This window comes from Rousettus aegyptiacus, unplaced genomic scaffold, assembly GCF_014176215.1.
Source record: "Rousettus aegyptiacus isolate mRouAeg1 unplaced genomic scaffold, mRouAeg1.p scaffold_m13_p_8, whole genome shotgun sequence".
NCBI classification, from domain to species: Eukaryota; Metazoa; Chordata; class Mammalia; order Chiroptera; family Pteropodidae; genus Rousettus; species Rousettus aegyptiacus.
The window spans coordinates 91,412,698-91,439,430 of NW_023416311.1; the positions used below are offsets into that span (position 1 = coordinate 91,412,698).

General features: G+C 37.9%; 2 protein-coding genes and 1 pseudogene across 15 annotated transcripts in view; 1 reads left to right on the forward strand and 2 right to left on the reverse strand.

Annotated features, from left to right (window-relative positions):
* The window catches only part of CPLANE1 (ciliogenesis and planar polarity effector 1), an 87,501-nt gene extending 84,081 nt beyond the window's left edge, over positions 1-3,420 (forward strand). For all 11 annotated transcript variants that reach the window (XM_036225478.1, XM_036225479.1, XM_016142468.2 and 8 more), the window contains 3 exons: positions 189-278; positions 2,298-2,476; positions 2,971-3,420. In XM_036225478.1, coding sequence (XP_036081371.1) covers positions 189-278; positions 2,298-2,476; positions 2,971-3,144 — 443 coding nt within the window. In that variant the 3' untranslated portion in view covers positions 3,145-3,420. The remainder of the gene's footprint in view (positions 1-188; positions 279-2,297; positions 2,477-2,970) is intronic.
* A 14,096-nt stretch (positions 3,421-17,516) lies between these two features.
* The window catches only part of NIPBL (NIPBL cohesin loading factor), a 162,467-nt gene continuing 153,250 nt past the window's right edge, over positions 17,517-26,733 (reverse strand). For 3 of the 4 annotated variants that reach the window (XM_016142466.2, XM_036225488.1, XM_036225486.1), the window contains 5 exons: positions 24,536-24,682; positions 22,608-22,882; positions 21,138-21,312; positions 19,373-19,561; positions 17,517-18,807 (listed from right to left, as the gene is read on the reverse strand). In XM_016142466.2, coding sequence (XP_015997952.1) covers positions 18,442-18,807; positions 19,373-19,561; positions 21,138-21,312; positions 22,608-22,882; positions 24,536-24,682 — 1,152 coding nt within the window. In that variant the 3' untranslated portion in view covers positions 17,517-18,441. Of the gene's footprint in view, positions 18,808-19,331; positions 19,562-21,137; positions 21,313-22,607; positions 22,883-24,535; positions 24,683-26,733 lie in introns of all 4 variants that reach the window. The other variant, XM_036225487.1, reaches the window with a different exon arrangement.
* On the reverse strand, positions 20,215-20,333 carry LOC118607228 (annotated as a pseudogene).

A 26,733-nucleotide genomic window follows, 5' to 3' on the forward strand; every position in this document is an offset into this window, starting at 1 on the left:
GGGGCCACTTTAGCAAGCGCTGGGTGGGTGCCAGGTCTTTCCCTTCCTTCAGCTGCACTTCTGTTTCGGTTTCTTGATTCAAATCAACCTCCATTTATTGGGCCCCTGTCAGAAGATTTCTGTCCCCAGAGATCTTATCCCACGTGAGAAATACGCTTGCGTACAGGTTATGCGGCCTCTCTTTACAGGAACTGCCACCTTCACCGTGCAGAAAAGAGCTGCTGGAGCCAGAGTGGCAGTGAGAAAGGCTGCGCAGTGTCCAGCTGCCTTCCAAAAAGGTAAGGGATAAAGAAGGAATAGAAAATTCTTAGATTTAATACCAAATTTTTAAAACTTATAAATCACTCTTAGAAATTTCAAGTACAGATTTCAGAGAAAAGTGTGGCATCGTGGTTCACAGAGGAGGCTGTGGAGTTAGCTTGCTTGGAGTTCTAGTTCACTACTCGCTCTCGGGCCCGGAGCAGTTCCTAATCCATTTGTGTAAGCTTCAAAATACAGATTATAATAGTGAGAACATCTGTAATGGGCTCACCACGGTGTGAACACGAAAGCACGGGCTCAGGGAGGTGCCGTGAGCGTGGAGTCACGGAGCACGCAGACCTGTACGTCTGGGGGTTTTCGGCCTGATTTTGCTGCAGCATCAGGTACCTCCCTGCATTAGGTGCGCTCCGATCAACCGGAGAGGGAAGCCACACCTAGCGTCTCCCGGCCTCCCCTGCGCTCAGGTACCGCGGCACAGTTTAGAAGGCACGTCCACAGTCGTCCTCCTGTTCGCTCTCTACAAGCCTGGTAGACAGTCAAGGCTGAGGAGACCGGGGCCTAGAGGAGTTAAGTGCCCTGCTCAGATCCAGATAAATGGACCCATTTCTCACCTCCAGATATGAAGCTCATCCTAAAGGGCCCTCTGAGTACTAGTCTCCTTTGCCCCAAAGAACAGAAAGTTAATATATTAGCTTAGGTTCTGGGCATAGATCATCTCCATCTTGGGGAAATTATGTAGCCTCTTTAAGCCTAACTTTGCTCACCTACAAAATGGGGATAACACTTTCCCCATAGCATTTTCATGAAGAGCATTCAGCAAGAAGATAGACCAAATTAAGACTTGCTAATTATTGGGTTATAGGATGTGTAAGAAAAAGAAGGATAAAGGACAGTTGGATTTTAACAGCATTTCTTGGGATGGGAAAGACTATTGGAGGAACAAGTTTAGGGAGAGAAGTGGACAGTTTGTGGACATGTTAAGGCGGAGGTGTTTATTGCACATCCAAGTAAAGTCAAGAAGGCAGTTTGTAAAGCTGGAGGTAAAGCGTTGAGAGTTGTCAGCATGTAGATGATACTTACAGCAAAGGAATTAGGCGAGTTCAGCGAGGAGAGTGTAGACTTGCAAGAGGACCAAGGACCAGGCCCTGAGGCACTCTGGTAAATTCAAGGGATTGAATGCGGGTAAAGCACTCGGTCCCTAGTAAATGCCAGAATGCGTGCCGTTATCGTTTTTGAGGGGACTTATTTCTTGGAGGTATCCTTTAGGGACATGAGGTTGGTAGAGCTATAAAAGGCCAGACTGTCCAAACTTCACTCTGTAACCCTTTCTTCCCCTCTTGAGGGAGCCACATGACTACGTGTCGGGACCTGTGTTTACTTCCCGACATGCGCCATGTCTTGAGTGTTTCTTCAGGTCACTTTGGTAAGGGTCAGAATGTGTTGTGACATTGGCTTTGGAACATGAGGGTGTGAGGTGGGGCAGGCTCCTCTAGAGCCTTGTGCAGAGCAGCACTGCGGGTTGATGAAGTTGCTAAACTGCCGCCTCTGGGCACTGGCTTGGGTAAGTTTCTTTGCTCCTGATAGTCAGTGAGGAGAAAGAGGGCCATAATGCGTCACTGCATGTAGCCTGATGCCTGTGCCAAAGGCAGGTTGTCGGCGTAGAGCCAAAGTGAAGATGCCTAAAACATCACTCCTAGGAAGTGTCCATGAGACTTTCCAGAAGAGGCAGGGAAGCCCAGGTCCTTGAGTTCATCCAGCTTCTCCATAGTTCTGGGGCCTCTCCTCCCTGGACCTTGTCTTAGAGGTTACTTTTACTTTTAAAACCAAAAGAGGTGGCCTGAATTCAATTTCCTTCTCTCACGTTGACAGAACAGAAATTGTTAGAACTCTAAAGCTAACTATATCCAGACCTTATGATTCAAATATTAGGTGAAATGTGACTGCCTTGGATTTGGTGATAAAAGTCACACTAAATGAACAAACTTATAAATGAACCAGTCCCAATGCATACTTTTTTTTTTTTTTTGTCTTGACAGGCTCTCCTGTTCCATGCCATGGTCTGCAGCATACAAAAAGGCACGAAAGTGTCGGGCTGGCACCTCAGACCAGAGAGGTGTGTATAGAGTACGAGAGGGAGGAGACTGTGGTGAGTCCCTGGACATTACCTGCAGACATTCATAAGATTCTTCATGAGACTCACAACTCCCTTCTACAAGTAAGCATTGTTCCAGATTTCAGTTTGCCCAGTGATTCCTCTGTGTTCTTCAGGTTTTTTTGTTTGTTTGTTTTTGTGGTGGGCAGTTATTTTTTTGTTTTGTTTTTCTATGGAATGTAGAGATACTGAGATTGTTAGGCCAGTTTGATGTAGTGATTCAAAGCAACTATACTTTTGGCTGAATACTCCAGCATTTATCTTTCAGAATTCGCCTTAAATTTGTATTAAATAAAAGACCACAAAAATGTAAGAACAGATCCTTGTGCTGCAGGTCTAGCAATCCATTCTGTCTGCTCTTCAGCCCCGGTGCCAGCATCGAGCTGCGTCAGGTGATGTCCAGCTCATTGCCAGTGCGGACGGGCTGGGCAGCCACAGCCCTTCGTATTTTCTTCACCATTTGCTGGATGAGCAACTCCAGAATCTTTGAATCATGTTCCATTTGTTTTTTCTCAGGCTAGGGCCACCACTTACTACTATCTTTCTCAATTTGACAGGACCTGTCGCAAACTGAAGAAGAGTCGGCGCCTCCTTTGGGGGCAGATGGCACAGACAGCGTGTCGGAGAGCACCGGCAGCATCCTCAGCAAGCTTGACTGGAACGCCATCGAAGACATGGTCACCGGCGTGGAGGACGAGAGTCTGTCTGCCCAGTGGGCGCTGGGCCTGTAACCCTCAGTGTCATTCTGTTTTCCAAGCAAAGGCCAGCACCTCAGTCATGTAGTTCTGAAAGGTGCGTGGGCTTAAGGAAGAGAAACAATGAAGTGATATGAATTTACCACCTGTAGACATTACCTGGATTAGACATTTCAAAAGGGAAAATAAACAGTTCTCAGTAATTTTGGATTGATTGGAAAGGGTTGTTGAATGATTATCTGTTTTTGCATTTGACATCTTTAGGAATAATTTTTTAATTAATGAAAGAATAAAATATACCTTTCAAGACAAGTTTGCATGATATTTAAGCTCTTTCAGTAGAAATCTTTTATCTTGCCTCCTCCTTTACTGCCCCCTGACTTTCAGAATAAAATCTCATATGAGGAAACATGATGATAGGAAAAAAAAATCAGTCTTACCTCAGACACTCAATAATGAACTCTATTTTAAACCATATCCTAAAATTTACCTGTGCAGAGTTTGGCCTGGGAGTGAAAAGGAACCATTTTCCACCAATCCTGAATTTCGAAAGTTCACGTAGGCCAGACCTGTCTTCTGCCCTGTAGCCTGAAAAGCCTTGGAGGAAGAAATAGGGATGGATGGATGCTTTGGGTGGGAAAGAAAGGGAATGTGACTCCTGCCTCCAGAAGGATCACGTTAACTTTGTGAAAACCATGGTGCCTGAGAACTTCTGGTCAAGACGGTGGAGTAGGTGAACACTGTGCTTGCCTCCTTCCACAACCAGATCAGAATTATAACTAAATTATAAAAGTCATCACCAAGAACCACCTGAAGACTAGGATATAAAGGATATAAAGAAGCCATGCTGAGACCGGTGGGAGGGGAGGAATGGGCAGGTCCCCCACCCACAGTGCGCTGTTTAAGAAATAGGAGGGCTATCCTGGCTTGGAGGCTCCTGTGCCTGGGAGAGGAGTCCCCATAACATCTGGCTGTGAAAACTGGTGGGGGTCGTGTGTAAGTAGAGTGGAGGGCTGCTGGAGACCTAGGTACTGCAGGGACTAAAGGGCCCACACACACCCTGGTTTCCAGCGCAGAGGCAGCAGCTCGAAAAGTGCCAGGGCATTAACTATCTGCAAGGCAAAGGCGGGAGGGGGCAGGGGTCGGGACAGGTCTCCAGAGACAGAAGTGCCGGCCAGTACCGAATCTGAGCTCTTCATTAACCTGGCTAACATCAGGTTCACCTGCCCTGGTGATTCCCTGAGACTCCACCCAACTTGGGTCTGGCAGCACCTCCACACGTGCAGCCTGGCCCAGCTCACACTGTGGACTTCCCTACACTCTCTCAAAGGCCCACACACCCCAAACAAGCCCTGTACCTCTTGCCAACCTACCCAAGCCTGGCGTAAGCAGTAGCCAGTCTTGGCTTGGAATGTAGCCTCTAAACAGCCACAAACCTGGTGCAAATGGCAGCTGGCCTCAGCTTATATCGTGGTTCCCACCAAAGGGTCCCAACCAAGCCTGTCACTGGTGGCAGCCAGCATCAGTTCACAGAACAGCCTCCCACCAGTACCTCCACACCCAGCACAAGCGACAGCCAACTGCAGATTTCTGTAGCCCTATGAGAAGGCCCCAAGCCAAGCATAAGCAGTGGCTGACCTTAACCTGCACCGGAGCCCTCCAATGAGGCTCCAGAACCAACACACCTGGCCACTGCCTTCAGACAACATCGGAGCACAACCAGTCAGCGCCACAAACCACATGCTCAGGGGGACCCGGCAGGCATTAGAGAAAGCAACTCCTGCTCAACAGAGTCAGCCCCTGCACAGCATATGTCCAATGTAGTCGCCACCGGCCGTCACAGCCCGTCAGCCAGATGGCCGGTCCCACCCACTGATGTGCCAATAGCAGTCAAGACTCAACCACAACAGGAGAGCACATGCAGCCCACGCAAGAGGCACCCACCTGGCTCAGGTTGCCATGGAGACTGTGCCACTGGGCCTCACAGGATACCTACCACATAAGGCCACTCTACTAGGACCAGGAGATGTAGCAGATCTACCTAATACAGAAAACAAATGCAGGGAGTCAGCCCAAATGAGGAGAAAAGGAACATGTTCTAAATGAAATAGAAAAAAAAATCCCAAAACAGAACTAAATGAAATGGAGACAAGCAATCCACAAGATACAGAGTTCAAAACATTGGTTATAAGGGTGCTCAATGAACTTAGGGGGAGAATAGATGAACTCAGAACCTCAACACAACAAAGAGATAAGAAACAAAAATGAAGATAGAAAACAAAAAGAACTAGTCAGAAATGAAGAATAAACTGCAATGAAGACTACATTAGAATCAGTAGCAGATTAGATGAAGCAGAGGGTCAAATCAGCAATTTGGAAGACAAATCAGAAAACACCCAATTGGAACAGCAAAAAGAATTTTTTTAAATGAGGATTGTTTAAGGGACCTCTGAGACAACATCAATATATAACATTTGCATTACAGGGATACCAGGAGAAGAGAGAGCAAGGAATTGAAAACCTATTTGAAAAAATAATGACCAACTAGGTCTCCTACCTCGAGCTAGTGCGCAGACCACGTCTAAGTTACGCCCAACTGATAGGGTGATTACAGATGTACAGCTCACCATCTTCGCCAACATCTCGGGCTTGTTGCTCTTCCTGCTCGCCATTTTCTATCACCATGTGGCTGTGAACAATCCCCAAAAGAATAAAAGTGGCACTGTGTCTGCCCCAGGGTTTCAGGACACAGTCTGAGGCAGGATGGAGGGTGTGAAGGGTCTTCGCCCTTCACTCCATCCCTTCTTCCCATCGCAGCCGACAAAGCAACTACACTTTGACTTCTCACCATTCCACTCGCCACTTCACGAATAAACTGGTTTCGCAATAGTATATATAATTCCTTTTACCTTTCCATTCTTCATTTAAACGTTTTGTTATTTTTAAGGATATTATCATTTCTAGTACTTTTTCATTTCTTTTGTAGACCCAACTTTCTATCCGATGTTTTCCTTCATTAGCATTTCTTCTAGTGCGGCTCTTCTGGCAATTCTCTCACGTTTCATTGACCAAACTATATCATTATTTCACATTCATTTTTGAAGGGCATTTTTTTGTAGCCCTTATTTTAGGGCAAGGGCTTTACTTCCGAAGATGGGCCTTTCTTGTGTTGGGATTAGATGCCTGGAGTGTCGATGAGGTGTGAGCAAGCTCCCTCCGCTCTAGCTGGGCTAGGCCTCCAACCTTCCCCAGCCTCTCACCCGTTGTTGTAGCTCAGCCCTGCAGTCCCTGCTTTCTGGGAAGCCTTGCGTACTCTTGTATGGAATACGAGCAGCTCTGCTCTACTCCGAGACTGACAGGGACGTTTGAGGATCCTCTCTGCACAGCTTTTTCTTTTTGCCCTACTCCACTGATTCCAGCCAGTTACTCCCCTCATCTCTGATCTCTGCCTCCTCAGCACACACGGCAGCTGTGGTCTGCGTGGGCTCTAGCTCATTATGCTAGAGTCAGGAAAATATCCTCGAGCAGAGAACGAGGCATTCACGAGACTCGCCTCACGAACTTTCCCTCCTGGGGCTCACCGTCTTGTGCTGCATGTTGTCCGGTGTCTAGGAGCAGTTGCCTCACATTTGTTTTGTCCAATTTTATGGTTAAGGCAGGCAGGCCAGGTACCAGTCACTCTGTCACAGCTTGAAGTGGATGTCTTCTCTTAGTCTCGGTGAACTTTATATCCATACAGCAAACCTGAAAATGAGGAGTGAAGGAGGGCAGAGACTATCAGCTGAGGACTAAATCCTAGGCAGTCTTTGCCTCTAGCCTGAATATGTTCTCATAGTCTCCAAAAAACAAACGAAAACCAAAAACTGCAATATGATGAGTTTGCCTAGTGTGTCTGAACACAGAGGAAACATCCAAATGCATGTTTCAGACTCCTCTGCTTATAAGGAGAGTCAAGACGTCATGCCCTCCAAACACGGATTCAAAGAAGCAGTTTCCGTATATAGATCTTAAGCACTTAACCGTGCTCAGGAATACCTCCAATTATCAAAAGTGTTCTCCAGTTTCTCAAAATGGAATCTTTGTTCACACTTTTATTAGAAAATATATTTAATGTAGTTTATCACTAAACCAAAACCGCATCTGCACGCCCAACTCTTTATTCTGGGTGAGTTTGGAATGTGCCGACAAAGGAAGCTCAAACACAAAGCTTCTGCCGAGTTTTCTCTATTGACCGGGGCTAAAATCACCGACTTCAGCCTTCCTTACTTTCTCACCTCAGCACCTGCTGCTTCTAGCCTTCGGTGCATACTCAGTGAATGTTTGAGGAACTAATGACAAACCATTATAGCTCATATCATTTTACCAATTCAAATACTCACTATGTACCATGCTTTCTGTCCAGCTTAGCCTTTGTATAAGAAATCACGCCTTGGACCTTGCTGAGGAAATAGGAGAAAGGAAAACGCACTTGAAAACTGTGCATAAGTCACACTGGAACTCCTCCAGAACCTCACTTTCCCACAAGCATCTGTGTGTGTTCAGCATCTGGACTGCGGCCCTAGGCTATTAAAGAGACCTTGATGGAAACCAGTGCTCTTATTTTCATAAAAGTTATTGAATCTAGGGAACATCTGAGAGGAAAAAAAATCCTGATAGGTAAGGTTGGTTTGTAAACTGGGAATGAATGGCCCAGCCTGTTCCTATCTATATATGTGGGCCTAGGGCCAACTTCTGTGGCAGGATTTGCCTAGCTGAAGGGAAAATTTTATATAGAATTTTAAAAAGCAATGTTATTAAATTAAAAAGAATTATTTAAAATATATTCAAAGCCAATAACTATAAAGACAAACTAATTAAAATCTCAGTAGTAAGAATTTAAAAATGGCTCCTAAATAGTATGTTGATAAATTATTTTTTTCTCTTAAGACCTAACTGAAAAGATAATAAAGGAATTTTTAAATGTATAATTCAACACAAATAGAAAATTGGAGAGGAGCTATCACTGGCTGCGAGAAGTAGCAATAGATTTACAAGAGTAGAGGAAGCATAATATAATTTGTGCAAAAGAGGCTAGTGAGGAATAGTAAACTTAAGACTCAGAGCTAAGCAGCACAAAATGGGGTACGGTGAGAGAATCATGGCTGTAAGTCTTACATAGCAGTTGTGACTCCTCATCTCTGCAACCCTAGTGCAAAGAACTCACAGGAGCTAGGCCCCAGGCAGGACTCCAGCTTCCCACCTGATCACCTTAGAGCAGAGGTCAGCAAACCTGGCCTGCTCTCTCTATTGTAAATAAAGTTTTACTGAAACACAACCTGCCCATCCATTTACATACTACTAGATTTGTATAGTTGCTGCATGGATTGTATGACTTGCAAAGACTAAAATACTTATTTCCTGACCCTTTACAGAAAGTTGGCTGACCACTGCCCTAGAGTAGAGCCCACCAGTTAAATACACCTCTACACTCAGAGTTTCTGATAAACTTTTAGTATCTTGTTCTAAAACCTGAATGAACCAGTTAGACATCATCCAACACATGGAGAAAACCCTCATTACGAAAAGAAGAAAATCCAAATTAAATAGGCAAAATAATATAGAAAACAGGTCATGCAGGAAATAGAGGAAATGGTTTTTGAAACTACAACAAATTGGAATGCACAATGACAAAGGATACCCTATTCTCACATTTCAATGAGTTGTTAGAGGATTTACATTTCTAGTGAGTTGCAAGAATTCAATAATTGATTCACTTTTAAATGAGTGTAATACATGTATTAAAAAACAAGTATAAGGGTGACTTTCTTCCCTCTGTCCCTAACTGTTGGTGCTTGATGAGTGAGGGGCAGCAACTTCTCTTTCAGTAGGCTAAGCAGAGTAAGTATTTGCCTGCAGAAATACTCCACCCAGCAGATGGACGTCAAGGCCTAGATTTGGGACAGATGGCAGCAAGCTTGATAGTTGTTGCGGTTCCAGGCTACAATATGTTCCCTACTCTGGCTCTACTGACAATAAAGCTGTTAATGTTATCTCCATCTGTCTGACTCTAGTTTATAATTCTAATCAGAACTTGAAGGAGTGAGGAATGTGATTTACCAGCCTCCTTAAGCCTAAACACATGATGACTTGGGAGTTCAGGCTTCCAAGTGGCAAGTGAGAATTCTATCTTTTAATCTGACAGAGAGATATGAGATGTTGCATTCACAAAGTAAGACCAAGTTACTGTATGAGAAGAGCATCGGAGAACAAGAAACTCTTTGAAATTTAAAATATAGCTGAAATAAAAAACGTAATAGAAAAGATGAAGTTGAAAAACTCAATGACAGAGCCAAAAGACCAAACAAACAAACAAAAAAAGAGCAAAAAACGTAACTGAGGTCAGTTGGTCTAGGAAGAATAATACCCAACTAACAGAAATTACAGAGCATAATGAAACTAAAGAGGAAGAAATTACCAGAGAAAGTTCTTCATAGCTAAGGGCACAGAATAAAAAAGTATAACATGCCTTGCAAAATGAATTTTACAAAGAGATCCATTAAGGAACATCATAGTAAAATTTTAGAATATTGGAAATACAGAAAACACCCTAGAGAAGAAACAGGTCATACAAAGAAACAATAAATGGTATAAATAGCAGCCCTCTTAACAGTAAAAGCACAGGCTAGATTATGGTGAAAATGCTTTCAAAGAAAATTTTTTTCAGCTTAGAATTCTAGAACCACCTATTGATCAATTATGAGGTGAGAATAAAGATATTTTTCCGACATCAGATGATTCAAAAGGTTTACCCCATGTGTCCATTCTTAGGAAGCTACTTCAGGATATACTCAAGCAAACTGAACATTTTTAAACAAAAAGGAGGAAGGCATGGGTTCCAGGCATGGGTTCTGGATCCGACCAGAAGAGGGATTAAAAAAAAGTCTGGTACATCACCCTTATAGAAATCCTGGAAAATCAGTCCAGAGTCAATCAAAAGTAATAAAAGCACCTGGAAAGTTTCTTAATAAAGGGTGTGTGTGTGTGTGTGTGTGTGTATGTGTGTGTGTTGGGGAGGGTTCACACAAATAATTTGAAAGAACACTCCAAAAGAATAAAAGATTTCTATGTGAGAATTACGTGAGTGAAAAAGTAAAGCAATTTCACTAAAGGAAAAAAGTATACAAGACAGGAAATGTATTCATAGTACACTAAATGTTGGCTTTGATGAAACAATACCCACATGGTTTTATATACATAAGTGCTCATTAAACATACTGATCTCCATATTGGAAAGGGGAAGAGTATAGGAGCCAAGTCCTTATCTTTCCTGAAGTCAATTGATTAATGTAATTCAATACATAAGGTCTAGAATAAATTTTAATAGTATAGTCTCTAGAAATATAGATTCAGTTACCCAAAGTGCTAAGACTTCAAAGTGGTTTCCTTTATGAACAAGGAATTATTTATTTGAACTTAATTAGAAACATTAAACTATTAAATAGAAACCGCATTATTGCCTTAAAAATCTGTCTTATTAAAACTTTTATCTTGAAATTATTTTGAATTGTATAAAAGACAAGATTTTAAAGATTCAATGGACAGTTGTAAGCTAAACAGAAATCCACGAAGACCATCCGATCCTCTCCTTTTTGGATGTCACACCTTTCGATTCCTTACCTCACTTCAAATCATGGACACTCCTCGTGGGCCGTCCTCCAGATGAACCAAGGGGTAAGTCACGTTGTCTATGTGGAGACCTACCCGAGAAGACACATCTCACTCACCAATGCTAAGAAATTTCATACTGCTTCTCTCCTTATTACAGTTTAATAGCCAACCAAAGCTATGTGACCAATTTAAATGTCCTCAACACTTCTACAAATGAGGCCACTTCTCTCCTTCCATTACCATCACCCGCGCAAGTGGATGAACTTTGATCCTTTCACGTATACCACTATGGCCCTCCTCCAATCACTGTATAAACTGTAGCCAGTGATCTTTTAAAGATGCAAATCTGATTCCACAAATGCAAATTCCTATTCTCCAATCCATCTTAATTTTTTCTATTGCTCACAGGACATTCTTATCATGGCCTACAAAAAGCATGACTGGCCCGTCTACTTCATCGGCTTCATCACCTTCTCCTCTCATTTGCTTCTTGCCACTCATAGGAACCTGAAGCTTCTAAAGGTGATATGCTCTTTGCATATGCTGTCATCAATCTGCCACTTTGCATCCTTCATCAATTTTTCCCGCAAGAGTTCAGAGCTCAACCATCATGTCCCTATGGAATAAATTGCCCGGAACAACTAACCAACATTGTTCTCCATTTCTCAATGATTCAATTAATATTATTTTGTATTTATTATATCTGTTACAAGTCAGGTTTTATCTGAAGATTCAATTCCCTTGGAAGCAGCAGCTTGTCTGATCTCCTCCAGCCCTCTAGGACTACCTCAGTTCTATGGACTCTCATAATTTGTTACTTTTACTTTCAAGCACTCACATGAACTGTAATTTAATAACTATAATTGTGTACTTTGTGGCTCATTTCCTAATTGTCCCACTAGAACACAAGCTCATAGCCAATGGGTCTAGCACAGTTCACTGCTCATAGTAGGCACTCAGCAAATACTAGTCAAATCATTAAATTTGCAGCAACTAAAAATAGCAGAACTAGTGTCAATACCAAGTGATCTACAAGACAAACTTAGAATGAAAGGAAAGAAAGAAGAAACCAATGTTCTAAGTCCAGGAAAGGAAGGCGGAACATAGCCTATGACTTCATGACCTCACCAGTGAACTCAGCCTCTCCCTGTTACTAGTTCGTCCCTCCTGTCACGCTCTGCCCTGTTTCCAGAACCACTCTACCTCAGAAACCCCGCACATGCCTTTCTTTGACTTCATCATCCTGTTATTCCACTTCTGCTACTCCCGTCCTACTTGTCTTCTAATTCATGCAGACCTTTGAACTTTGATCCTTCCATTTATTCTCAATGTAGTTCTTCAACTATATCCCCAGCAAGCCACCAATTCTGGCTCGATGACGAATCACAGTTTTTGCCGTGCAGCTGAACACTACGGAGAAAAATAAGGCAGTCATAAAGTTCGGCCTCATTACAATTCTTTACACTGCAGCTAGTGAGTGACCTTTCTGAACCACGGCCCCAAGTGTAAGGCCCTTCCAAACTCCTTAAATGTGGCTTTTTAGGCCTTTTATTCTGTGCTTTTCTCTCCAGCTTCAACACCCAGTATTTCAATACTGTCGTCTCTTCCTGCCCTACCACTCGCCCTCAACAATTCTGATTCATGTCTCTGCTCAACCATGACCTGCCTTTTCTTTCAATCCTCCCTAAAACGACTAAATAAATGTTACCACTTATATCATGAAAGGCAGGGTCAATCATTTTTTAGTCTTCGTCCCCCTGTCGCATTTCATACATTGCTCTTTCCCCCTTGAAATTCTTTTATATTCTTCCCATCCTCCTCTAATCCTTTCTCTGTCTTCTCCCCAAACCCATTTTCCTCCCGCCGCACCGTTAAGTATTGGTAGTCTCCAAGGTCTTCTTCCAGCTCTGTGCTGCTCGCTCTACGGCTTACATGTTGATGAGTCCCAACTGTAGCCTCAGCCCAAACTTCCCTCCCAAAGCGTCATGCATGTGTATGTTCTCACCTTCTAGACATCACCTGAACAGCTCACAGGTACTGGCTTTCAACGTATTTAAAATTGAACCTAGTCATCCAAAGTAGAGACTTGATCTTCCTTTACTTCATTCCGTCACCTGTCAAGTCTTGCTATTTTTATTTTTAAAACACATCTGTACCTCTCCAATCTTCTTTCACTACCATCGCCATCATCCTAGTTCAGGCTGTCGCTCTCTATGATTGCATGAGTGTCGTCTCCTTGACACCTTCAAACGAGCTTTCGTTAATTCTTTCCTTAAAGTCCTTGCACTGCCTACGCACTAAAATTTAAGTTCTCGAAACAGTATACTTATCTCCTCTTACTTTCCATAGCCCCATCTCTGGTCACTGCACCATCCGCCGCCTGGTGCCTCCACGCCGTGCTGTCCGCACTTTCAGAATTCCATCCCCCCATCTCGCCACTTAACCAAACATTGATTATCCAAATATGCACAGAAAATTATGGATTTCTTTAAATAAGCTCCCACATAACATGCTAAGTGATTTTATTTACCAAACTTCATATTACACTTATTTCAAAAACACATGGTTTCAGATTATGACTGCTGACTTCAAAGTTAATGATCTTTTTACCAATCCAAGTTTTAGTCTTCTACATCAAGCCAGGTAATGTAGAAGACAAATAAAAATAGAACACAGAAAATATTGCATTTTATCTTTCCCATTTATCAAACAGGATAGTAGACCATTTAAAATCTGAGATATAAAAGCGATCTTTTGAAAAGGTATAAAAGAACTACAATATTTAGTCACTTAGTCAACATACATTCAGATCTTAACAGGTGACTGAATAAGAACTTTTCAGATGAAATCTTCCTTATAAGAGCAAATGATCTGGGAATTAAGGGCCTGAGGGTGCTCTTGGATCACTCTCAACACTGGTACTAGGTAGGTATATAGCTTGTAGATATCAATACACCTTGAGCCTTTTAACCTCACGCACACACGTTTGGATTAGAAAAGATCTCGTAACCTTTAGTCCATGGATTTCCAAGGCAGGTCATACACAAACTGTGGTAGGAGTGACCATAAATCTCTTGGAACTGTATGCACAGTTCTGTGTATGAATTTGTCCAGTTTTTGTAAGGAGTGATATTTCATGGCTTTCCTTAGATTCTCAAAGAGATTCATGACATTTTGTTAAAAACATCTAGTTAAATGATTTCTCAGCTCTCTCATGTTGTACGATTCTATACATATTTTTTGAAACTATGGAATGTGGAGATCCATTATTGGTTTAGGCTTTATGACAAACTTAGACTATAATTACTTTTTCTTATTTTTAGTCCCAGGGTCTAAACTTAATAAAATTAAGCCCTAAATTATAATTGTAGGCAAGTTACAATCAAGACATATGTACATTGCCATTTCTTAGCAGAAGGCTAATGTCAAGGGTGAAGATACTAGCATTATTTGACAAAGTAACACAACATAACTTCATTTGTAAGATTCTAAGTGACTGAGATTAAACAATGATTATAAAAAAAAGTCAGAGGCAAAATTCCATTCAACAAAAACTGTAATGTCTATAAACTACATAATAATCACAGCCTGTAGTCTACTTATTTCAAGCGGTAAGTTAATACAAACTTCTGACTAAAAGAACTTTAATCACAGGCTCTCTTGTTATTTAAACTTGTTTCCTTAATTCACCTGCAATTGTCAGCTTGGCATTTGCTGACTAAAATTCAAAGGATTAAATGTTTATCGCCATCTTTCTGAAAGATGTCTGTAATGGTACCTCTCTCTTTTCGAGTTATGCAGCCTCAAGAACAATACATATGGGATTGGAAAAGAGATAATGTCTCTCAAACCTACAATACATTCAGTTAAGAAAAAGGATTACAAACCAGAAAATAACGGTCGTTTCTCTATTTCAAATCAACCATTTTCTTAAGAATCCAAGGACAGTTTCTTCATGAAAAATTTGCAAATAAAAGGCAAATAAAGAAACCTATGAATTAAGACCTAAAAAAAGAAATACACTTTGAGAAAACTGAAAATCTGAACACTTACTGGGTATTTGATGTCATCCTTTAAATACAAATATTTAAAGATGATATATTTAGACATGAAACGTGTTGTCTGGGATTTCAGAAAAATATGAGGGAGAGGAGTGTATATGTTATAGCTCAAACAGGCTTGGTCAGAAATTCATGATGAAACTGAGATGGATATGTGGTGGTTCTATAACCAAAAAAAAGTTTTAAAAAATCTGATGAGGAAAAATATAGTATGCATGTTGCATCACTCTGGACGAATGAAGCCATATATAACTGGAGTCTTATAAAGAAGAGTGGGTTAGTGGTACTCACTCCATTGTCAGGCAAAACACATGGGATGTTGTAATTTTTGTCAATAAACTATGCAAACTGGAATTTGGTCCAAATATACACTCAGCTGTGTCTCAGCTAGGACCATTAAGACAAAAAATGCATTTAGAAAAATGTTAAATAAAAATAATACAAATTTGTGTAATAAATATACTTCCTGTGACAAGAACTATTTAAAAGATTATACAAATTTTAGTTTTAAAGCAGGCAAACTGAAAGGTTTGAACAAGTAGGAATTCTGTAGAGTAAAAATGATCAAGTGTTTCATATTATTTCAAACAGGTGATCTGATGGGTTTTACATTTGTAAAAGTAATGTTATTCCAGTTTATATCAATAGTTCTGAAAATGCAGAACACCTGGACATTGGACTAGTAAGCAGGATAGGTTCCTTGTGCAAGTAAAAGTGGTGTGTGGGGAAAGACCATACACTTTCCTAGTTAAGTTTACTTCCTAAATGAACACGAAAAATTTGCTTGCTGGTTATAAAATCTACATTGGACAAACAAGTTTGACTTACCTGTATTCATGAGATAGACTACAGTTGTCAAAAATTGTCTGCGTGCTTCAGTTACCTGCTAACAATTCAAATACTCAATATTTGAATACAGTATATATTACTTTTCTCTAAAAGCTCAAATTTCTTCTAGATTACTAAATTATTTTTGCTTGTATTTTGGTATGGATTTCTTTTAAAAACTACCCATTCTTAGTTAAAATAACAATTTAAATAATACTAAAATTTCATATTAATATATGAAAGTTACTTGGAAATTTTTATATCAAATATAGCATACTTTTTCAATACAAGTGAATAAAAATGATATGGCTTACTACAGTTATCAACAAACTATAGATTAAGATTGAACTTTGTAAATCTCCAATATACTTAAAAAGTTTGATTTTATGTATTTGACTGCCAAGGCATTTCATTAATCTTGTATTAAGGCCTAAAGTCTTATTTGAGAAACCTACTTTTGGAAAACTTTGGTTTGTATATATAAAAGTTAAGGCTTAAAAGTTATAGCAACATTGGCTTATATTAACAGCTAAAATAATATTAGAACTTAGAACATGTGGAGAATTCTTAAAACACAGACACTCATCTGTGACCATCACCTGTAACACAGCCTTACTACTGTTTTTTTTTTTTTTTTTTGTGCCTACCTCTTAATACTTACCATAAACAGATTCCTAAAGTATACATACTTCAAGGACCCTTTAGGAACTGGTTTACTTTCATAAGTATCATCTCCTTTAACACTTGCTCTTCAGCTCAGAGTAGAGAGATTGAATTATTCCAACTCCAGATTTAAATCTCTATTATAACATTTACAAGTGAATTACTGAATCCTTCTGAGCCTGTTTTTCTTATCTACAAAATTGGGATAAAATATTTAGCTAGCAGAGTTGCTGTACGAATTAAATGACAGCACACATTATTAAATGTTAGGCGTTTTTATTATTAAATTGGCTTTTTTTACCATCTTTATTCTTTCATATTCTATATGCTAGACTTTATATTCCTATATTTTTTCTAACTAGTACTTTGCACTTTGATAAATCATATTGTTTTCATAAGCCATCTCAAATCCTTAGTTGATAAACAAACTCCAAGGGGGAAAAACCCAATCTAGTTTTGTCCCAGAGTTCACAGTAAGAGGAAACATGCAATTAAGTGGAAGAAAAAAAGAATGAGAAAACATTTCCTTTAAGAAAATGTTCTGAAAGAATTTCACATAGGAAATAGATCCTGAAGTTATTTTCATCGTGGTTTAATAGGTGTTTACAAAGAGGTATTTTAAGTTATTTTCATCGTGGTTTAATAGGTGTTCACAAAGAGGTATTTTGTGGCAATGTCACTCTTCCTCACAAATTGAATATCTTCATTTATTGGCCAATTTCATAAAACTTAACATTCTAGAGGTCAATTTTTAGAAAATGACTTAAAAATAAGTGCACATTTTTAAAAAGATTTAAGTTCGAAACAGTATGCCCTGTAAATTTTAGGCATTAGTATTTCTGAGCATCAACTATGCAAATCAACTAATTAAATACCCACCTCCCCATTTGTAATAACAAACAAATGACAACTGCCCCCAAAAGATGTATAAAACGTTTAGAATAGAAAATCAATAAACATCTCAACTAGTAAAATTACTCCTTTTTCAGCATTAGAAAATAACTCATGAAAATGTAATATAATTACGAAGTGTCATATTCATTTCAACTCTTATTTCTGAAATAACATATGGAAGAATTTTAGAGAAATGCTAGTTTCCCAAAATAGCACGATTGTTACCTTCCCCCAAGATTGGTACTTTCCCAAAGGTTTAAAAAATAAATATTACTATCATGACATCACTAGAAAGAAATTGAAGCATACAAGGAATAAACTATAGTTTCTTTTTATATCAAAATGTACTCTTGAAAATGTGTTTGGCACAGTGCTAAATCATATATAGTTAATACTAAATATTGCAGGATACAATAAAACCCTGGAGTTAATTGTTTACACCCTCGTATGGGAATGAAAATAATAGATACCAATTATTCAGAAGTCAGCCTATACAAACTTGTATAAACAATATTTTGTTTTGCTTTGAAAACCAGTGATATAATAAATTTTACATAAAAGACTGCAAAATAATATAAATGGATTTAAACAGATCTTTACAATAAGAAATTCAAATGGAAACAGACAAGTAACAAAGAGAAGTAAAAAAATTTATTGCAGTATTCGCTCCACCAGATTGACTGGGGATCCCTTTTCTTGTATTGTTTTCAGGGTGACCTAATACATCAAAATCTACATTTACAAAAACTCCTTCTGTAGATAGGTCATAGATACTGCATGCTTTTTTTTCAACAGAATAAATTATATATCCAGGAGATTCTGCCATTTTACAGCCTGGAAAAAAACAATGCTTCCCTGGAAACTGGGCTAAGCTAAAGAAAGCCATCCGCTGCTAGGTTAAACTCCAAGAACACTTTATTAAGAACATTAACAGACTAATTTCCAACATTCACTTGTTTATTTTTTAAACAGAAAGTTTTTTTTTCCAAGATATAAACAATTTTTGTTAAACTATAATACAGTGGGAGTAAAAATGAACTGAGAATCTGTTTCTGCTGCACAACAGCGAAGGGAGCTCCCACAAAAATGTTTGCCCAACATTTCCTTCTTTTGTTCCTGCATCCCAGGTTCCATTCTTACTCTTCATAAAACTGATTTTTTTTTTGCCAGAATGTTGATATTTCAAGTTTTTCTGCCTTTTAAAAAAATTCCTGTAAATTTGGCTGCATGTACAAATTCATTAGCTGGAAGTCCCATCCTTGGCGGCATACAGGGATCGTAAAGTCTGAACAACTTTATTAGTCAGCTTATTAGCACTCGTTAGAGCAATTTTTTTGTAAATAATGTCTGACTCTTTAATAGTGTCTACCCAAGGCACCAGTTTGCGGCCATCACGGCGCTTAGCCTCAGTCCAGGAGCCACTGTAGGAGCCTGCCATCCACTGAACACTGAAGCCATTGCTGGTTTTCTGTACTACTCTTGCAATTTGTGGTCGATCTTTGTACTTTGGACAGCAAATAGCGATGACATCCATGACGTCAACACTTTCATTCATCTGTGCTGCCAACTCCGTAGAGTCTGAATTTCGTTTTGACCTTCTCAATGACTAAAACATTGGGAGGGGGGGAAAAAGACCAAGTGTTACACAAAAGAATTTTAGTGAAATTATTGTTTTTATTGCTTTTAATCCCTTGACGCCGGGAGTTGGGATTTCCCAGCACACTTCCATTGCCGGCAATGAGACGCACCGTGACCGCCAGCGCCAAGGGGTTAACACATCCTTGTAAAACCATATAACTCTTTAATTTGTACCCGTGTTTTTACTCTTATTGATATATAAAATTATATATACATATGAACCATAAAGCTACATAAAATTTAGCAACAATAAAAAAGGATAACACACATTAATACAATCCAAAGAAAAATTAATAATCCTTTATATGCTAGATAAATCTCATTTCTGTTTTTTTCTTTTTTATTGTCTTTTATGTTAAACTTTCTACAAAAGGATGTATAAATGGTTAAGTAGAGAATTTCTATCTACAAAATGTTTTCTCTCATAAGTATTACATTACTTGGTGTACATTTAAAAGACTGACATATATAAGCACATAAAAATCATTTTACGTAATACGCTGCGAAATACGTTGACTCCTCCTCCGCCTCACCCCTGAAGTGCCTCCTCCTCTATCCTCCCCATCACTTTCATCATCTTCTGTCTCTGCTGCTGCATTATTTTTAGGGCTGCCTCCTCCAAGCAGCGAGGTAATTGCTTTGTTCCGAGCATTTGTACTAGCTGACACTTCCCCTTCTTCTTCCTCTTCATCCGGGTCCAGGTGTTCCATGAGAAGTTTGAACTATAAAAATTAGATGTTAATTGAGAATTTTCAGTAAATATTTCACACAAGACTGTCAAGTCCCTACATGTTTTCTTTTTAATTTTTTTCCTAAATGTTTTCTAGGGCAGTAGTTTGATATGAGTGAAATAGACTTTAGCCATTATCTAAGTCAGGGACTGGCAAACATTTTCAGTAAAGAGCCACACAGTAAATATTTTTGGCTTTGCGGGCTATCCAGTCACTCTCATGACTACACGACTCAGCCACTGTAGTGTGAAAGCAGCTACAGACAATACACATATGAATGGGCATGGCTTTTTCAAAAACATTTAGTTTTATTTACAAAAACAGGCAGTGAGCCAATTTGGCCCATAAGTCAGAGTTTGCTGATCCGATCCAAGTCATCAAAAGCAACTGAGAGACATTAAATTTTCTGCCCCCCTTGAGTGCTGCCAAGATAAGAACATACAAGAGGAAAGAAAAGATGTTGAGTAATTTTAGATGAGAAGTAAAATAATTTTCAGCTTTAGAGTATAAAAAATGCAGTCTATAAATAATATGAAATAGGTTTCATTCTTGGTCAAAAGAATTGTTATTAGTTATGTTCGACTACCCGCTTTAAATAAGATTAAAACAACAAACTTCATTTTTTTATTTTATTTTTTTGTTAATGTCTACAGCACCTGGTTTTCCTAGGTGGTCTCCCATCCAAGTACTAACCAGGCCCAACCCTGCTCAGCTTCCAAGATCAGACGAGATCCGACACATTCAGGGTGGCATGGCCATAGTCAAAACTTCATTTTTTAAAGACAGTCTTTAAAAACATTTTTTAAATATTAGAAAATTTAACTGCAGTGAAATATACAAAACATAAAATTTACCATTTAAAATTTTTTAAAGTGTTCAATTCATTAGCATTAAGTATATTCATAATGTGCAACCATCACCACTGTCATTTGCAAAGTTGTTCATTAACAGAAACTCATTCTGTCTGTATTCAATAACTCCTCATTCTTCCCTACCCTCAAACCCTGGTAACCGCTATTCTATTTTCTGTCTCTATATATTTGCCTATTCTTAAAAATATTTTAAAAGCACATTTAATACATATATACTCTTACAAACTTGTTGAGTATATATGTAAGAGACATACAAATATATTTGTATTTATTTCTGTAAGAATACATGAAAAGGAAGCAATACTGGTTGCCAGAAAGGGACAGAATGGCTAAAGAAGGTAACAGGATGACTTTTCATGGTTTTCTTTTTATGAAATTTAATCACGTAATAAGCCACTGAATTAAAAACAAAAACAAAAACAAAACCCAAATGGGCATAACTTTTTCCTAAAAACTTTCATTTTTGCTAAAAAAAAATTGGTCATGCATGAGCTGCCATTTTCTAAGAAAAAATAATTACGATGCAGTGGGTGAAATGAAAAAGCAACCTTAAAGTAACTCCTTAAAATCAGAGAGAAAAATCTTGATAGTTTGTGAAAATTACCTTTAACGTAAGGGAGGAAAACTAACTCCTAAAATTTACTTTTCGAAAATGCCATTATTAGAAAGAATTATATTTTGGTTTTACTACTCACATCTAGATACTGTTTTACTATACTCCTCTTCACATCTTCAGTGATTTTGGAATTAGCCATATCACTCCGCAAGAAGTCCAGTGTTTGTTTTGGATGAAAATGAACTCCTGTTTTTCGGTTTATCGCTTTATCATATACTTTTGCAGATTCAGACGGAGAGTATTTCTGAATTTTACTGTTTGGGGAAAAGAAAATCATTAACTAAAAATGTTCCAGGCATTTACATTTAAATTGCTCCTAGTTAAATTTTATTTACTAGTAATTACACTTTTGCCATACAAAATTATGTTTATTTTATATAATTTATAAGTTCAACCAGTGAACTTGTATATAAAATATATATAATTTTAAAAAGGGAAGTAAAGGCATAAAGGCAAAGGTTAAAAAGAATAAAATTCTCTTGTTTCTCTCAGCATTTGTCTTGAATAGAGGCATCATTTAAATGAAAGCAGTGTGATTTTCGGATAGTTTTAATATAATTACAATACTACTACCTTAGTGGTTTACTTCGTTCTACTTTTTTACTGCCTCTCCTCCCCACGCCAACTACATATTCCCTATATAGCAGCCAGAATGAATGCTTACAAACCTGTTTCATATTAACAATTCTGCTTAAAAATCTTTCCAACTCTTTAGCACTGCCCCAAGACCAAACCAAGTTTTAAATTACTTTTAATTAGTTGCCAACATTTAACATCAAGATATTTGTCATAAAAATCTGGATTATCTAGCTTCTTTTGAAAAAATGGAAGCAGTGACTACCTCGTACCCTCTCTCTTCATTGGTGACAAACTGATGAATACTTGGGTAACATCTGAGCCCTTTAGAGGAAACATACCCTTTCCGGTCTGCCAGTGACCTTCTACCAGATCTATTTTACTCATTTCACTATCTGTTCCCTATGAACATTTGACTTTGCGATTCCTACCTAATGTAGGGGTTTTGATGAATGTGAAAAATGACTAAAATTCCATCAGTACCGGTAAAATTCCATCAGTACCTACAGTGACTAACGGTAAATAAAATTTCAGGGCAGTCACAATAATTAGAACATTTTTTTATCTCTTACTTTATAGAATACATTAAAGACTATTTGAGTTCTGTTAGAGCTCAGCCCAGTTGGTCTGCATTTACTTTTCATTCATAATTCCTTAGACACTTAAATTTGCAATCTATGTTAAGATTAGCCTAATTCTCTAATAAGATCTTTTTAAGGAAATCAACAAAATAAGTCCTTTAATTTATAATGCATTATTACCAAGTCAAAGAATACATTTTACCTCTGTTCAATAACAGAATGGACAAATTATGGTATATTATACAACAAAATACTATGTAACAATAAAAAGAAACCAATTTTTTTTTAAAGGAGCATTTTCAATATTAAAGAAAGCGTGTGATCAAAACTGGGTTTAATATTTCTTTACTATCTGAACAAAGTTTTTTCTTTCCTTGCTTATGTAATCTTACCTATCTGAAAATCCACAGAGATTCTTCAAATGTTGTTTTAACATCAGAAGCAATAAAATACCCTGGGAGACATTTGCAAACTCGATTAAGGGAGCTGAATTTTCTGGCAAACATTTCATCACTGAATTTATATCATCTTCTGAATCTGAATCTGAATCTGATTCTACTCGTTTCCGTGACTTCCGAGGCCTGGAAACTTCTTCCTCACTTTCACTTGACTCATTTTCCTTAGTAGGTGATGATTTTCTCTCTTTCCTTTTGTCTTTTACCATAGACTGAAAGAAAAGGAAATTATTTTGTTTGAAAAACAATAAAAACAAAATGTCACTGACGAATACATATATGCTCCATTCCAACAGCTTCTAAATTTGTCCTTAAATTAATGTTTTATGCACTGAAACCTTCTGCCTTTCTATAATAAACAACTGGAGATATAACCTTTGAGGGAACCAGTAGGTTCCATGACTAAATAAAATCATATATAATCAACTTCTTTGACCACATCCCCGACCCCCCAAAAAACCCTTTTGAAATATCATTCAAAGGGAAACAATTTTCTTGTAGGATAGTAATGAAAGATAAATTAGCTATAAAAGTTATCAATTTGGTACATAGGTAAGCCATTAAAGAGGAAAAGCAGTCATTACAATTTAACTGATACTGTAGGCTGAACATCCCCAACTTCTATCAAACTCTCCCTCTTTAACAACTTTTCAGCAATATGCAATTTTTCTTATACATATTTTAGTCTTTTTACTTTATGAAATTTAAACTCTTAAAAAGAAACAAAGTCAGCTGGGTTTAAGAGGAAGAAAAGACTAGATTACAAAACAATTATTCAAAATCTGTTAGAAAATAAAACAGGAGAAATATTTACAGGTATATCAACAACAGAAAGTAAAAAAAGATATAACACGATGGCTAAAGTTCCTGGGAAATTATTAACTTCTCAAACTTCTATGTGGACATTAAAAACCTAGGGATTCCATTAAAAACGCAGACTCTATTTCAGTAGGTGTAGGGTGGGGCCTGAGGTTATTTAGGTCTAACAAGCTCTCAGGTGAGGCCAGTGCTGTTGATCTTGGTCCACATGTAAAGAAGCAAGAGGTTTAGATATCTCTGTAATTGCAACTCTTTTCAGGTCTTAAAATAATGTCCCTGATTTATAAGTTTGACCAGGCTGAGTTTTGAGCAATATAATTTTGTAAAATGAGATCTATTTGCATTATCAGGCACATGAAAATATTCCAATTATAAAGAATTTACTGAGTGCCAACCATGTGCCTGGCGCTATATCAGGTGCTTTTACAATTAAACCAATTATATTTTCTCCTAAAAACAGAAAAAGAAGACATAAGGTTTACAACAAACTTTACTAAAGTTCTGGGCACATGATACACCAACTTCATGATGATACTGGGGTTTGAGGTATAAGAAATCAATAGTATTATATAATTTTTGTTTTTTTCTTGTAAGTAAGCTATCCATATCTCTCTCTGGAAGTGTACTATTATGATCGACAGCATTACCAGATTTATAGAAAAGCATGGTACTTTAAATGGGGTTTAAATATATATGAGTGGACACCAAACACTTAAGGTCAGTGCTTAAAGTGAGAAAAATAAAGTGGGATGGCTTATCAACAGAACAATTCATTTATACATATATCTTTCATATTATATAAATTACATAATCTTTCATATTATATAAAATCTATCCATCCAAAATGGACTAGCTTTCGGTCTTTCTTAATAGAAATAAAATGGTAACCCACTTCCTCTCCCCAATTCAAGCACAGTCCAGATTTCACTAAGTTCATTTAAATTTTATAAACCTGTGAAAAGAATAAAAAGCACAGCAAGAAACAGTGAAAATAGCATGCCTGCACTTTGACAGATGCATTAAGAATAGTAATGTGTGTAACTTACCTCCTTGAATGACTGCAGTAGGTTACTACCAGAAACTGAGAGTGTAATGTCTATATGATGCATTATAAACAACGGCTCTTCCTGTGTCTGGTATGGAAAACAGGCTAGATTGTCTGCTATATACAAGAGCATATTCACTTCTGTTTTCTGTAAATTTTAAAAAAAGGTACACGTTTAGTGGATAATCCAGAAATTCATCCAAAAAGCCTCTTTAGAAAAAAAATATTATAGGGCACTTTCACCTCAGTTAATGTTTCAGAGAAATAAGAAGGGAGGGAAAGAGAGAGGTAAGAAAAAGAGAGGAGGGGGAACAGAAATGGATTTTATAAAATAATCTTATACTCATTTAAAGAGACTTCATCATGACTTACATCATAGTACTACTATACCTCGAGTGAAGAGGTGAAATTTTTTAGTGTGCCCAAGTAGAATTTCCTTTATATTCTTAGAGAGTACATGGAATCTTTATGGTACATCCATACCACATCAGAAAATATACATATGAATTCAGAATTATTTTTCATTGTGCTAAGAGTTTAACCCATATGGAGATCAGTTACACACAGTTACTATTCTGCCCTCAAATGTAAGTGGTAATTATAGTACTAATATGTAGGTAAAAAAAAATTCATCTACTCATAAAACATTTGTCAGTTTTCTATATATACATAATTTAGAATGTCAAAAAGTCATTCTGACAGTGCTACCACAGTTTCACACTATAAAAACTCTGAAGTAGGCAAAATTTAAAGGAAACATCATGGTAAGTTACTACTAGCTGTTGCTTAAAAAGAAGCAACAGAGTTTCAGTATTTCATGATCATATAGAATATAAACAGAAAGATGTTAATATTTAAATTTTTCAAAAACGTTTACAGCTTAAAAAAAAAAAAAAGAAAAAAGAGCAATAAAAAACACTCCTTCCTATTATCTTCCCCTATCCTGTCATCCAAACAATAGAAAACCCAACAGAAGCAGCAGTATTTCCAAAAATCTCACAGCACATATGGAATAAACTTGCCTTTCGCATTCATGAGACCCTCACTCTACTTTTTATTTTTAAATATGTATCAACACTTACATGTTAAAGTTGAGAAAGTGCAGACACAGAACCCTACCTCATCTATAGGTTCTATTATAATAACACACACACACACACACACACACACACACACACACACACACACTCTCTCTCTCTCTCTCTCTCTCTCTCTCTCTCTCTCTCTTTTTTCCTAAAGCTGAAACTGTTCAGGACTACTCTGAATAAACCTTTCAAAAACCCTAAAATTCTTCATCTTCGGTCATAAGAAAGTCCCATATCGCTTCTTCCTTTCAAAAATTAAACTTCTTAAAAGAATAGTCGAGGGCTGCTCCTCCTGTGTCTTCCTCACCATTCTTTATAATCATGCTTTTGTGCCTCAATGCTTCACTGTTTTTGTCCATCAAATATTCTATCCTATTTTTTTTTTACTTCTCCTAGACTTCTCAGTAGCATCAAACACTATTATCCACTCTTTCCTTCCTGAGACCGTCTTCTTTAACTTTTCTGTTCTAAACTCTTTGACTATTCCTCTTCTATGTCCTTTCCAAGCCAACTTCTTTTCAAACTGCTTTTAGCAACAATCTTGTTATTCTCTCAGATGTTCAGGATGAAAATATTCCAGTTATCCTTTGACAATTCTTCACACATTTATCCCTTCCTCATGTTATTTTTCCCTTTCCTACTGTCCAGTTTTCTTTCCTACAGTCATCAAAACAGAATAATTCCTATAACCTCCAATGTGAATGCAATGCTAAATTTGTGTTCCTAAAATGCTTATGGCATCTGTCCTCATCATTTTATTTAAACACTTTCAGTGGCTTTCCACTGTCTATAAGACCCTCCACAACCCATGCTTCATTATGACCTTTCTGTTCCAAATAACAATCTATTCACTATTCCCACATATTTTTACCTTTGTACCTTTATTCATGCTTTTACCCTTGCCTTAAATAGATCCATCTCATCTAATGTCCCTAAACCTTCAGTAATTTGTTCCTCCTCTGAATCCTTTGTTGGAGGTAGTAAGAAGAATGCACTGCATAATGAGAACTGGATTTAGCATTTGACATGCTAAGGTGACAGAACATCAACCTAAAGACATACAGAGGGCAATAAAACCACACAGAAATGACGCTCAGGAAAGAGATAAAGGACT